Genomic DNA, 14,566 nt, shown 5'->3' on the forward strand with positions numbered 1-14,566 from the left:
TATAACGTGCTGCTCTGTTAAACTCTACTCCCCTCTATGACACTCTATACCACTCCACAACACTCTACTTCACTCTATGCCACTCTACAACACTACTACTCCATGTACCTCCCTCTATCCCACTCCATGCCACTTAACTGCACTCTATTCTACTCCACTCTATGAAACTCCACTCTACAACACTCTACTTCACTTTGACACGCCACTCTCCTACACTACTCCACTCTATGCTATTCCACTCTATACCACTCTACTTTACAACACTCTTCTCCATTCTACACAACACCCTCTACGCCACTCTGTTCTACATCACTTCACGACAGTCTATGCCACTCCACTCTGCGACAATCTAGTCAACTCTATGCCACTCTACTCTACAGGACTTCTCCATTCTACACAACACTCTCTACGCCACTCTTCTCTACACCACTCCACGACATTCTATGCTACTCTACTTTACGACACTCTTCGCCCTTCCACTGTACTTCTTCCACATCACTCTACACCACTCCACACCACTCCATAACACTCCACATCACTCCATTACACAACGCTACTCAATACTACTCTACGCCACTCCACATCACTCCATAACACTCTACTCCACTTTACATCACTCCACTCCACGCCACTCTCCTTTACCCCACTACCTTTTAGCTGGTTCACAAAAGGTCTGAAACATATTGGCAAAGCCTATAACTCCTGCATAAGGAAGACCTATTAGCTTTGCCAGTGCTTGTTTAACACGGGGGCTTGGTATTTACAAACTTCTCTCACATTGCAGTCAGAGAAAGAAAAGTAAGGTGAATTATGTGACTATCCTGCTGGAGTACAAGTGTTTTAAAGAAGGATATTATTTTTTGTAACACACAACAAAATGTTAATACCTGCATTTGAACTGTACACATTCAGCAATTAGGAAAGCAAAAACAAAGGCCATTTATTTTGTAATTCTGAAGTGTAATGGAAACCTAGATTTTAATAGGATAAAATCAAATCAGACACTTTACTTGGTGATCCTCAAATGATAAATATTCAATGAAACCCGATTTCCACACATCATTTGTGTGCAGTATACGTTTATCAGTAAAACTGTATGTCTGTGCTAATTTAGTTGTATTTCATTGGAAAATGTGCTGCTTGTAAATGACAATGCGTTACCACACAAAGCTTTAGCTACATTAAAAATTCTCTAGTTGGGTTGCGAAAGTTTGTTTTTCTAAAAAGTGGGTTGTGGTTTTAAAAAAATTGGGAGCCACTGCCCTAGAATAAGCAGCACATTACCAAAGCAGACTTCCTGGAGAAATGAAGTCCTTCATACTTGGTGCTGCAATCACTTCTCCTCTCTAGACTGGACTATGGTATCTCTCTTCTGACATCTCTCTTCCCAAAACTCTCCTGGTTCTTTTAAAAGCAGCACTCAAGGCCTATCTAATTGTTCTGGAAGAAGTGATCATCTAACTCCAAAATTGATCATGGAAGTCAAAAGAATGTGCATTCTGCCTGTAGTGTACAGAAAGCGATACACAATAACTCCCTGAACTATCTAATTGACAAACTAATCCTCTCTGGTGGCCAACATGCTCTCAGAAGTTTAGATAGCCTCATCCTGGTGACAATATCTTTCAAGAAATTGAAAACTCTCATACAAGCTTTCTCAGGAACAAACCAAAACTCCAGGACTCTATCTCCCCCCTCAACCATCAGAACAAATCGCTGATTTATTATCTTCAAAAGGGACCCAAAAGCACTGCTATTCTAATGTCATTTCAAAATAGAAATTTAAAACTGCTGGCCTTCCTGTACTGGAATGTGATTCACTTGAACTAAGAGATTAATAAGATCATAAATTGGACTTCTTAAGGTCCACCAGGCCATGGAATCCATCGCCCAATCTAAAGATTGTATGGGGTTAAGCAAGATAATCTATGACTTTCTGAAAGGTGAATTTATATACTCTACCTTCCACTGGTGGCGTCTAGACCTAGGTGAAATTTAAATGACACCAGCCTAATTCACATAATTTAGGGAATTTTGCATTACCCTTACCCTTGTCTCCCTAAATTCCCAAAATAATGCCACTTCGCCCAATTAAGAGTCATTTGTGGTAAACATTACACACGAACGTACTATGACCATGAATGTACAGGAACAACAGAGCACGAGTAGCTGTTGTTAGTGGTGCTTTTGTTTTTTTACACTAATGTTTTAGTGTGAATTGCTCCCTCATGCCAACTTTTATGAGGACACCTTCCACGCTAAAATATGGCACAATATAATGGAATTATATTTTGTTTAATGTTGCTAAAATTTTGTATTATATGCAAATGCAAATTATGGAAAATTCACACTCTCCCAGTGTGGACCATTCGTTACACCTTACCCATGTATATACTTTGGAACCCGTGTAAAGCACTCTAGTAGCTGGTGGGTCTGAGCTGTAATATAAATACTGCACATAAATAAATGCAATAATATAACTGTTAAACTATTCCAATTAGCCCTTTGGTGTCATCCGAAATTGTTGAAGCAAGTTTACAGTGACACCAATGGAGCACCCCTCTGGCACTAATGAATGACACTCCAGGCTTCCCAGGTAGCTCGAACTACAAATAGACACACGCTAAACCTTTCATGGAATGGCAGGGCACCAACTTGCACATTCTGTCAACCCACACCCCTCTGATTCATCACCATGCATTGGAGAAGCACAGAGTTTGCAGCAGTGCAATTGGATACCCACTAACCTTCATCCTTGAAACCAAAAACTTACAACATAGATCAGACTATATACACACACTCTGCTAAACATGCATAGCATGTTGCATAGATTCTTACCCGAATGAATTGGATAGCACGTTGAGCTATGTCAATAGTATAAAGCACTGTTTCAATGTTACACAGCAGTATAACTTACCTTGAACAATCTGTCAATCTTCCTCCATAATGAAGGGGCCTTGGGTGGGGTGGGATGAACGTATCTGTATTATGTCTGGCGAATCACCCATGGATATTTTACCTACCCAAAGGGACTTCAAAAATGAAAACCTATTTACCTTTTGCAAAAGAGGAGATCCCTAGTTTCTCTTTTTCCCTATAAGATCAATCTCTTTTTAGCTCTGGACTAACAGACTACTTTAGCTCTCTATTATCAAAGGCCTACTATCTACAATACAATGTGCCAGAGAGGATTTTGGGTCAGCACTTTGCCCGTGAGTGGACGGCTTTCTTATCTACCTCAGTTCCATTCTCTTTAAGTGATGTCTTTTCATTCCTATTCTTGTGTGTGTACTGTCCTTGCAGTAAATTCTTCTTTATCATCTTTCCAATTGGTTTACTTGTATCCTTCCGCTGTTGACATGCAGGAACTACTTTTTATATCTCACCTGAAGTCAGAATAAGCTGTCTGTCATCAAAGATCTATTGTCAACAAAGTAGTGTAAAGCTTTAGGTCAGGACCTAGCTCATGATTTGGATGGCTTTCTTATCTACCTCAGTTCCCTGTTCCTTATTTGATTTCTTTCATCCCTATTCTTGTGTTTGCCCTGACCCAGGACATTTTTTTCTTTGCCATATTTCTGCTTAGTTGACTTGTATCCTTGTACTGCCAAGGTGCAGGGGCTACATTTCAGGCTTGCCTACAGACAGCTTTTCTTGACAAATCTACTGTATATAATACCAATATTTAGATTAGAATTTGAATCAACACATTGCTTATGGTGGGTTGGATTTATTATATATCTCAATTGATTGTTACTTATTCAATGGCTTTCCTCCCTCTTCTTATGTTTGTTGCTTCTTTATCATGGTTTTATTAGACTTTTATCTTAGCATTGCTTATACTCTAAAAATTACTTTTTTCTTTTTCTATCCATACGCTGTTATGGAACTGTGTTTTCTTGCTGTCTTCTCCATGTGCTGTTCAGCCCTTCTTCCCCAGATCGCCTGTTGCTACTCTGACCCCCCTTCCCGTTTGTTTTTTAAAATGTATTTTTGTTACGTTTTGCAACTCCTTCCTTCCACAGATCCTTCATTGCTTTCCCACCCTTCCCTGCTGGGAACTACTGCTCAGCATTCACTTCGTATACCCTGCTGCCACCATTGCTCCCATGCTTACTACTCCTGGCATGTTTTTACATTCAGAATTTATTTTATGTAGAGCTAAGAAGTTACAATTTGCAGTTGGGCCACTACTCATTAGAAAACCTATTTTTGCACTGTTTAGTTGTTTAATTTACCACAAGAAAACTGTCCGCCATCTTAGTAAGATATATTATAAAAAGCAAATATAGCTGCTACAGTGACATAATGCATGCACATGCATATATACGGATGCTGCAGCTGCATTTCGCTTTTTTTTTTAAACTAGTACTTTTTAGCACTGACAACAAGCATTCGCAATTGCAAAAAGTCCATTGATGCCTTTGCCAATATTTGTTCATATTTACGGGTGTGCTGCGGCTGGAAAATTCAACACTGGGAGCAACAAACTGTGGAAAGAAGGTGGCGATCATGTGCTCTTAAGTGACTTGTTTAATATTATTCTTACCTTCAAAATATGGGTTTAAGAAGGTAACAAGCTGTGTCTGATATGAAATGGCTTTTTAATTTCTTTTTTTTAAAAACAGCTAGTACACTTTTGAGTATTGATTTTTTGGGTAGTTCTTGCAACTTGGCAACATGTTCACCTAATTACATTTTATATTCTTTTCCAGAGCAAAAACAGCTCGAGTCATCAACTATGAAGAGTTTAAAAAGGCTTTAGAAGAACTGGCATCAAAGCGGTACAAAGGCAAGAGCAAAGAGGAAGCTTTTGAGGCCATATCCCAGCTCATTGCTGGAAAGGAACCAACAAATGTTGGCGTTACTGTAAGTAATTACAGGAAATTCATCTCTTGGCTCATTACTCACAAAATGGAGTAATTGTGCTGCCGTGGTCCTGCAATGTGCCTGAAACAAGAGGGAAACATATTGCTATGGGAAGCATTCCAAGAAGATGTACTTAGCAGTGTTTAATGAGCACATCTTCTCTCAACCTGAGCGGAATACTATTAGGTAGTGGGGCAAGTTGGAAAAGGAATTTCCAAAGTTTCAGCAAACCTAAGAATGTTTTGATTAATAACCAGTAATCTCCATTTCTCCGATTTTCCTTCCTTGCACCCAGTACGTACTGCATGCATTGTGGCCTCTTCCGACTCCCCTGGGCTCCTCTACCGTCCATGTTTTACTATCGGGCAAGACCACCTTTTCCCTTCTCAAAAAGAAGCCTTCTCACCCTCCACACTTGTAGTTTCTATATAAGCCTTCCTTCTGATCAAGGGTGAAGGACTAAAGCAGTTAAGTAGAGGTGTCATATGTATTAGGATGAGGAAGAGGGAATCAGATTAATATGTTTATTGGTAAATAATCAAAACCTATCTCCACATACCCTTCCTCATCGGATTCCTTACTGCATGAAGATATACCCAAATGGCCTGTCTTCCTCTCATCTAAAAGATGGCTAGGTTATACCATAAAGCACAGGTGTGCTAATAAAAATACTTTATTATAAACCCTTCATGAAAGAACAAAATAAAAGTTTTTTCTTTTAACCCCTTCGCTGCGACGAGAATTCTGCCGCAGCGCTCGGAGGGGCAGCGCGGTGGCGCTGTGCTCATGACGGAGCCACTCCGTCATGAGCCACGGTTGAGCTGTGCTCATGACGGAGCGGTTCCGTCATGACTCCGCCCAGTTGCGTTGTCCCCCCGCACAGGCGGGGAAACAGCGCCGCGTGGGCGGAGCGGCCGCCAACGGTCGTAGCATGACGGAACCGCTCCGTCATGAGCACACGGCAACCGTGGTTCATGACGGAGCGGTTCCGTCTTGAGCGGGGAAGGGGTTAAAAGAACAACATTTCCTGCAAGAACAGTTGGAAAAAAAACCAAATCATTACTTTGAGCTGCATCCAGTCTATAATGCGGTATGAAAGTAGATGAAGTAGCCCATATCGCTGCTCTGAAAATGCCCACGAAAGGCACACTAGCGCATTCTGCCCATGACACCTCATCTTTCTAGTGGAGCAATCCAGAGAAGAGCCTTAAAGTTCTTTTCCTGCTAGATTTCGAGATAAAGAGACTTGAGTCTTTATCTAAAGACTGCATGTTGAATTTGAAGGTGTGCAATCTCTATTGGCCGAATCACAATTGCCAACAAGACTGTCACATTGTAGCATTGTAAGCTGATCTTGGGGGGTGACTGTTGGACCTTTGTTCACTTACCTGCGGTCCTGCTGCCAAGTATACTGTTGTTTTGCCGCTCCTGGGGTGCTGACGCTGTGGGTCTCCTCTGTCGGCGTCTGGTTTCATCGCGCCCACGACAGGGGGAGACTACAGCTCCCAGGCTGCCTTGCGCCCAACTTCCGCTACCCTTCGCGCCCGGAGGCGCACAAAAGGCCGAGGCTCCCTCGGTGGAGCGGGGGTGACTGTTGGACCTTTGTTCACTTACCTGCGGTCCTGCTGCCAAGTATACTGTTGTTTTGCCGCTCCTGGGGTGCTGACGCTGTGGGTCTCCTCTGTCGGCGCCAGGTTTCATCGCGCCCGCGACAGGGGGAGACTACAGCTCCCAGGCTGCCTTGCGCCCAACTTCCGCTACCCTTCGCGCCCGGAGGCGCACAAAAGGACGAGGCAAAGGGCGGGCCCTCTGTAGCCCTCAGGAGCCGAAGGAGGCCGGGCTGGGCTCACCCCCTTGACCCTTATCTATTTTGTTCTTTAGGAGATGTTTGTATATGTGGACTATTGTCATTGCTGTGTAGTGTAACATCTTAGTGGCGCTTCCTAGCTTTTTCTCTTATTAATCTTATTGGTACGCCGATTTTAGTGGCTGTTTTAATACACTTATTATCATGACTAATTGTTCCAGAAGAGGTACCCTTGACGGCTATTTATTGAAAGCCAATTCAGGTTTAGATCGAGAGGTAACTCTCGCAGAATTAAGGGCGAGGCGTCGCTGCTCTATTGAGCACATTAAAAATATGTCATTAACTGCAGCCTCTCCTCTTGATGTAAATTCCCCAGACAAGAGTATCCCTCTCGACCAATAGACTTTACAATTCTCGGGGAATAACGATTTTCTGACACCTTCCAGTAATCCAACTGTGGATGATTCATTTAATGATTTGTCCTTAACTGCTTTTCCTTCTCCTATTGATGCAATTATCGCCCCAGCTGTATCGAATGATCTTTTAACACAAGTCATCGAGCCTGTATCTCAAAAAGATATTTCATCTAGGCGATCTAAATCGTCAGGCCCATTGCCCAGGAAAAGGAGGAAGATAGACACTGAGCCACATAAAAGCAAAAACAAATCTAGCTGTAACTCTATTTTGGCTCATTCTGATAAAGATCTTACTCCCCGTATTGATAATATATCTCTTCCCGGGGCCATTGCATCCCGTCCTGTACAAGATATAATTGCTGAGGAATTGTTGGGTAATATAGATAAATTACTTAAATCTCTTATGCTACCAATTGTTGATAGTTTAAAAACTATCGAAAGAAGGTTGGAGAAAGTAGAATCTTTAATGGGTAGCAAAAGGGACCGAACTTCGAGTTCTCCAAAGCTAATACCTGCGTCTTCTACTGTTTCAGCTTCTGTTATACCACCTTCCACTTTACCATCACATGAGACAGTTTCTCAAGCTGATTTGAGTACAAATAATGTAATGAATAACCACGCAGGTAGAACCATCAATCCCAAGTCAAATTATCTAAACAAGAACAAAGATTGCCCGGGAGAAAACATTCCAATGCAAGAGGGTGCAATGCTTGATAGAACAAGTTGTAACCCGGCTCCTATGGCCAAGTCGCGAGGGCCTTTTTCTATTAACCTACCACCAGAAGCTGTCCCTCTTGTAGTTGTGCTTGCGGGGGTTCCCACTTTAAAGGCCGATGCTACAGAAGGATATTTACAACTAAAAAATAAGGTCATTCATTGGTTAGGAGAAAAGCGCCCTCTCCCCTCGTATATCAACGGGGAAATTTTACATGTAAGGCGCCTACCTTGGTTAGGTAATACACCAAAAAACATAAATGGGGATGTCATCTTAATTAATTTTAGGGATTCTAGAGCCGTCAACCATATTCTAAACTGGCACACAAACCATAGGAGGTCACTTATTACTACGTGGGACTTGACCTATTTTTTTCCAAGAACTAGGCCAGTTCCCTCCTCTATTTTTGGGGCTTTACCTTGCATCCAACCACCCCCTCCGATCCAGTTGAAAAATCAATATGAGGTTTTAGCAAACCTTGAAGACGTAGACTGACTTAATAACGATAGGGCCATGACAGTGTCATCTGATGACCCACTGTCTGACTCACTTACTCTTTCTAATGAGTCAAGGAATTCACCATTGGTGTCAGTGGGCGCAGAGCATTGTCTTAATCAACCCACTGCCCCTGATCCTTTGACATCTATTAACTCTCTGGCCAATATTCAGGAATTAACGGGGAATTTATTCTCATGGAACATTGCAGGGTTGACTTCCAAACTGGAATCTGTGGATTGGATGTGTTTTGTTAATAAATTTGATCTATGCATATTCCAGGAGACTTGGTCATGTGAACCCTGTTTTGCACAGGGATATTTGAATTATTCTGTCCCTGCGTCAAAGGGATCAAGGGGAAGACCCATGGGGGGTCTAACAATATGGGTTCGCCAGAGTTTAAAGTTGGCCATCAAAGTTGTTGATACCAAAAATCAAGATATCCAACTAATCAGATTGGATTTAGATAAATTAGGTAGATTGGATATCTACAATGTTTACGTCCGGAGTAAGAGGGGAGGGAGGTCTGAGGTATTAGTTGCCTTGGCCAGTCTTCTTGACATTCAACCTCCGAACACCAATATTGTCATTGTGGGTGATTTTAATAGAACATTTGAACCCCTAGTAAATGAAGATGATTCTTTTGGCGATGAGGAGGATAGACAATGGGGTGTTCCTAAATTAGAGCTTCCTCCGGTTGTGCGTTGGACCACTGATGGTATTGGCCTAAATGCCCTATGTTATGAAAAGGGATTAAGAGCCTTAAATGGTAGGACTAGTGGCGATAGGAATGGGACAAGTACATTTGATAACGGCCGATATAACAGCAGAATTGATTATGTGTTATGTAGTTTAAAACTATGGCCTCTGATATGTGACATGACGGTTGTAGGGAGGATTGAGAGCGATCATAACCCCCTGTGTACAACCCATAAATGGTGGTCCCATACTAACTGGCCTACAGGCTCTCCTGAGAATGCCCCTCCCCAGATTGTTCCCACCAACGATATGCGGAGATTAAGGTGGGAAAAGGTAGTAATCAACCACCAGGCTATTGCTAATATCAATGGCCATGTTGATACAGCAATATCAGCCTTACAGCACCTCAATACACCTAGCACTGGCTCTGATAAGGTAGAAGGATTACACAATTCCCTTTTCTGTACAATCAAGGAGTATTTCCTTAAACCTGTGAAAAACAAAGGTGATAGAGCCCCAAAGCCTGCTAAGTGGTATAACAAAGAGTGTAGGGAAACACGTTCTGCTCTGGGTAAAGCTATCAAGGGGGGGCAAACTGTTTTAATTCAAGCTGCCAGGAAGAATTATAAAATTAGTATTCTTAAGGCTAAAAAAGCTTGGGACGAACACCACTGGACCGAGTTAAAGGCTGCTGGTGATAGAAGGGACTCCCGGTTATTCTGGCACATTGTTAGATGGGGTAAATCGGGTTTTCCAGAGTCCCCACATAACAATGTGCCTGAAGCAGAGTGGATAACATTTTTTTTTTTTAAATCAGTATGCTGTACCAAATAATGTTAACTTGGCTCAGGAAATTAGTGTAGATCTTCCAAAAGTAATCCCCTTTTGCCTTGGTGAAATTATGTTGGCCCTTAACACGGTCGCTTGTGGACGTGCCCCTGGTCTTGATGGAGTGCCAGCTGATCTATTTGTAAACGATAAAGAGCGTTGGGGTCAGTATATCTACCATCTCATTAATGCTATTGCTCTGGGTGCAGCAGTTCCAAAATCCTGGCAGGGTGCAGTAATTATCCCTGTCTTTAAGAAAGGTGATCGATCCCTGCCGGGCAATTATAGGCCAATAAGCCTTATAGATACCATTCAAAAGGTTGTGGGACGTGTGATCGTCAATAGGCTCCTGGATTGGGCGGAAGAGACCAATGCCCTCTCGCCATTCCAGGCTGGCTTCCGACGATCCACAAGCACGGTGGACCAGGTCTTTCGCTTCACTTTGTTACAATGGAGGACGGTTGTGCTGGGTAAAGGAAGCCTGTATGCGGCCTTTGTCGACCTACGGGCCGCTTTTGACCTTGTCCCCCGATCTAAGTTATGGACGGTCCTCCAGAAGCAGGGCCTTCCTAGTGAGTTATTATCCTTGATAATGAGGCTCCACAAATCTAATTATGCCAGAATCCAGTGGGGGGGATTAGGCTCGGTAACCTCGGACTTCCCTGTTGAGAGGGGAGTCCGGCAGGGTTGTTCGATGGCTCCTGTCCTTTTTACATTATATATTAATGATGTTGTTGCACGCATGACTTCTGCACAAGTGGATGCTCCCTTTTTAGCTGGGACTAAAATTCCCATTTTAATGTTTGCAGATGACACTCTCATCCAATCTAAAACTCCTAGTGGACTACAATGTGCCCTGTCTATTTTGACCAATTTTGTGGCGAGTATGGCCTAGAGGTCAACACCGCCAAAACAAAGCTCATGATTTTTAACCCTCACCGTAGTTTTAATTCAAAAATTATTTTAAATGATCGTCCGCTGGAGGTAGTGAATACCTTAACTTATCTGGGTATGCACATATCTAGCGAGAAGAGTTGGCGGCATCATATTGATATCGCTACAATTAAACACAGGCAATTGGCTGGTGCAATTTGCACAGAGCATAGAAAATCCTTGACTAAACCTGTAAAACCTGCTTTACAGGTCTACGAAGCAAAAGCTCTAGGATCCGCACTTTATGGTGCTGAGCTCTGGGGCTTTGAGAAGATGGTTGCTCTTCAATCCTCAGAGAATAAATTTCTCAGGGCAATAACAGGCGTCCCAAAAAGTACTCCATTGCTGCCCCTTAAATATGATTTGGGCAGAAGAGCTATTTCAGATCTGGCTCAACTTCGTCCGATTCTGTATTGGCGCAGGCTATGGACGACTCCTGCGCTTTCTCACTATGCAGAGGGTTTTCTAGACATTATAAGATCCGATGTTTACCACAAAATTGGATGGCTAAAATCACTTAGGATATCTCTGTCTGAGCTCGGTTTGTGCTCACTCTGGGACGATCCGGTGAGTTCTACTTTTCCGACTAAAAGTACTTTAAAGATCGTTTATTGGGAGATGGTCGCCCGCCGGCATTGGAGCAGCTCTAGTGCTGGCTCCATGACCGGAGAGTTCCTAGAGGCCAAGATGTATCCTTGTTTAGAACCATATTGGGACATTATAACAAGGCCCAGAGATAGGAAGCTCCTTTTTCAATTGAGAGCAGGTGCACTCCCTCTTAAATCCCTGACATCTAAATGGGAAGTGGGATCATGTGATGGCTGTCCTGCTTGTGGTATTAATAAAGAAACTATCGGACATTTTTTATTTGCTTGTAAACTTTATGTGGCACCAAGGCGCAACTGGCTGTCCCCAATGTGTAAAAACTTAGGAACAACCAGTAGTACCGTAGCTCTGCGTATTATATGCACCAGTACATTGACTTGGATCTCTGTAGCCACTGCAAAATACTTAGGATGGGCATGGTCGATCAGACAGAGACTGCTAGTCGATTGACTACTCTCTTGAAAGAGAGAGATTGCTAGTCTTTCGACTATTCTCTGCCATGTTATTTTCTGCATTTTATTCGTTGTATTATGTTTTTAAATTTACTCCTAATTCAATCATTTTTCCCTGTTTTTAAACAAATAACATCCATTGCTAATAGAACAGAATGTTTTATTTAGGGTCACTATTAAGTAAGAATTGCGCCGAAGTATGTCTAGTATTCGATGTCCTGATTGTAATTTAATCTTATTTTAATCTATTGTATGTAATTGATTATTGTAATTGTTATTGGCTTTTATGAATGAAATTCGAATAAAGCATACCTTGACTTGACTTGATCTTAATGACTCTCTCCACATCTAAAAAATGTAAACTAGATTCTTCATCTGAAGAATGATGAGGAAATAAGACTGGCAAAATCACCTCTTGTTCATTGTGGATTACTGAATTGACTTTGAAAATAAATCCTAAATATAATCTCAAAATCTTCCCAATAAGGATAAATCTTGCTTGCCTTGTTGTGCAAAAGAGCTGTAACTGAAACGTTGATGAAGACTCTCAGAGACCTATTTAGGGCTAAGGGTAAAACATGGACTTGTCAATCCTTCTCCCTCACTGTGAATCCATGATATGAATATGAAGATACACATCCTATCTTTGTTAGGTAGTCTCACTTCAAAATCATAGGGATTACCTGTTGTGGAGAGTTCATCTTGAAATGTATAGATATGTGTAGGAGAGTAGGATCTGCACTTATGTTGCCCCCACTTCTTTTCTGATGTTTACACTGGTTTCTGGCTATAGTCTGGCTGGGTCCCTGCTAATCAGGGCCCAAGCCTCTCTGTTCTCTCTAAACAACTTGGACTGCATATTAGATGCACTATTGATTGGATACTGTGGTACCTTATGAGCCCCTAGTATATGGTACCTTAGGTACCAAGGGCATAGGTACTTCACAGGCCTACCAGGGGCTGAAGCATGTATTATGCCACCCCTGGGAGGCAGACTAAATCTGACACCACGGGCCTGCTACTGCAGCCTGGGTGAGGTAGTGTTAGCACTCCTCACTGAGGTATAGTTTCCCTATATCTCACCTTACACACACATATAAGCCTATCAGTCACCCCTAAGGCAGGCCCTATCAATCCTGAGGGCTGGTTGCTTGGTTTACATGTGAGGGGGTGCCTCTGCCTGAGCAGGGCCCCTTTGCAGCTCTCAGAGTCTATTCTCTGTAGCTGTTTGGGGATGTGGTTAAACCATATACTCTTAAGTGCATTATAACCTAGCGGTAAATGCTAACTTTGGGATGGCTGCATCAAAACATGTCGTGTTTGGTGTCAAATGCTTTGGAATCATACCCCCACACCAGTAACTGGTGTAGGAGTATGATCCCACCCTTCTAGAGGGGAAGACATGTACCTACTGTGAAAACACGGTAGAATCCTGAAGAGCCCTGGCATCACAAAATGGATGACACCAGCACAGACACTGGGCTGCCCTCCTGCTGCTGACCGAAACTCGCAGTGGAGGAGGCCCAACAATAGGCATCCTGTCACAGGGAGGTGTAACCACCTTCCAGACAGGATTTAGTGTATTGGGGCTGGGTGGGTGCACTCCTGGAGTGCTTTGAAGTCCTGCACTGGGGGAGCAGTAGGCTCCTCTGTGCATATGCCAGCTCAAACCTGTTCAGGGGCTACCAGCCCCTGCTCTGGCGCGAAACTGGACAAAGGGAAGTGGGTGTAGCCACCCACTCCCCTGACCCTCCCATAGGAGTGGACATAGAGCTAGTCCCTCCCTTCCTTGTAGTATAAGTTAGGGAACCCTTGCCATTGCAAACTAGATATCCCTGGACGACGCTCTGAAGAAGAATCCTGGACCTTCGAAGTTCCACTACCTTGGGAAGACTGAAGAATCTCCCTTGGAGTCAAGGAGTGACTCCCCTGCTTGGCAGGCACCAAAACTTTGCATCAACGGTCACAAACTTTCCCGCTCCCACCGAAGTCCCTGCAGCCCCGGAAGTAGATTTCCTGACTTCTCGATGGCCATTGTGAGTCCCCAGCGAAGCTGAGGCGAGTGGACCCCACGAGTGACGAGGAACAGCAATACCCGGGTACCGTGCACTATTGTCGAGTGCAACCCCTTCACGACGTTCTACGAACTTGTGCATTGGACCACGTGTGGTCCAAGCCTCCAGCAGGATTTCCCTCGAAAATCAGAGGCCTTCCTCGTCCCGAGTGACCGTGGGCTCCTGTGAAGTGAATCCTCACGAGGCGTCTTTGCGATCCCTTGCCGGTTGGCTTGTGGGTCCCCTGAAGACTTTTCTACAGAACCAAAGGACTCCCCTGGTTGCTCCAGGCCTGCCCTGACTTACCCTCGCTGGGTGAGTCCCTCAGACCTTGCTGGTCTACACCGCTGACTTTCTTCACTTTCCGCGAGACTTGCTGTTGCCAAGGCTTGTTGGCTCCAATCCGGTTGCCAACACCTCAGTAAGCTGCAGACTTCGTGGGATACTCCGAATCCAGCTCCTAGTCGTCGTCGACGCCTCCTGGACCTCGTGGCTGAAGAGTCAAGACACCCGTGATCACCTGAAATCACCCGACTTCTGTGGCATCCAGCTTCCTGGCCCCGGGTCACTGGCAAGTGACTTTGAACACTGTCTCCACTGCTTTCAGGTCTTCTTTCTTCAGAATCCAGCCTTGGATTCCACCGGACACTTCTCCTGTCTTCACAAGCAGCAAGTCTTCTTTGGCTCCCATT

The 14,566-nt window shown here is 43.6% G+C and overlaps 1 protein-coding gene across 3 annotated transcripts in view; it reads left to right on the forward strand.

The window, feature by feature from the left end:
• LOC146775765 (tubulin polymerization-promoting protein family member 3-like) overlaps positions 1–14,566 on the forward strand; it is a 251,814-nt gene that overhangs the window by 204,235 nt on the left and 33,013 nt on the right. For all 3 annotated transcript variants that reach the window (XM_085638852.1, XM_085638850.1, XM_085638851.1), the window contains exon 3: positions 4,716–4,869. In XM_085638852.1, coding sequence (XP_085494978.1) covers positions 4,716–4,869 — 154 coding nt within the window. The remainder of the gene's footprint in view (positions 1–4,715; positions 4,870–14,566) is intronic.

The sequence above is a fragment of the Triturus cristatus genome, chromosome 12 (assembly GCF_964204655.1).
Source record: "Triturus cristatus chromosome 12, aTriCri1.1, whole genome shotgun sequence".
In the NCBI taxonomy this organism is placed as follows: Eukaryota; Metazoa; Chordata; class Amphibia; order Caudata; family Salamandridae; genus Triturus; species Triturus cristatus.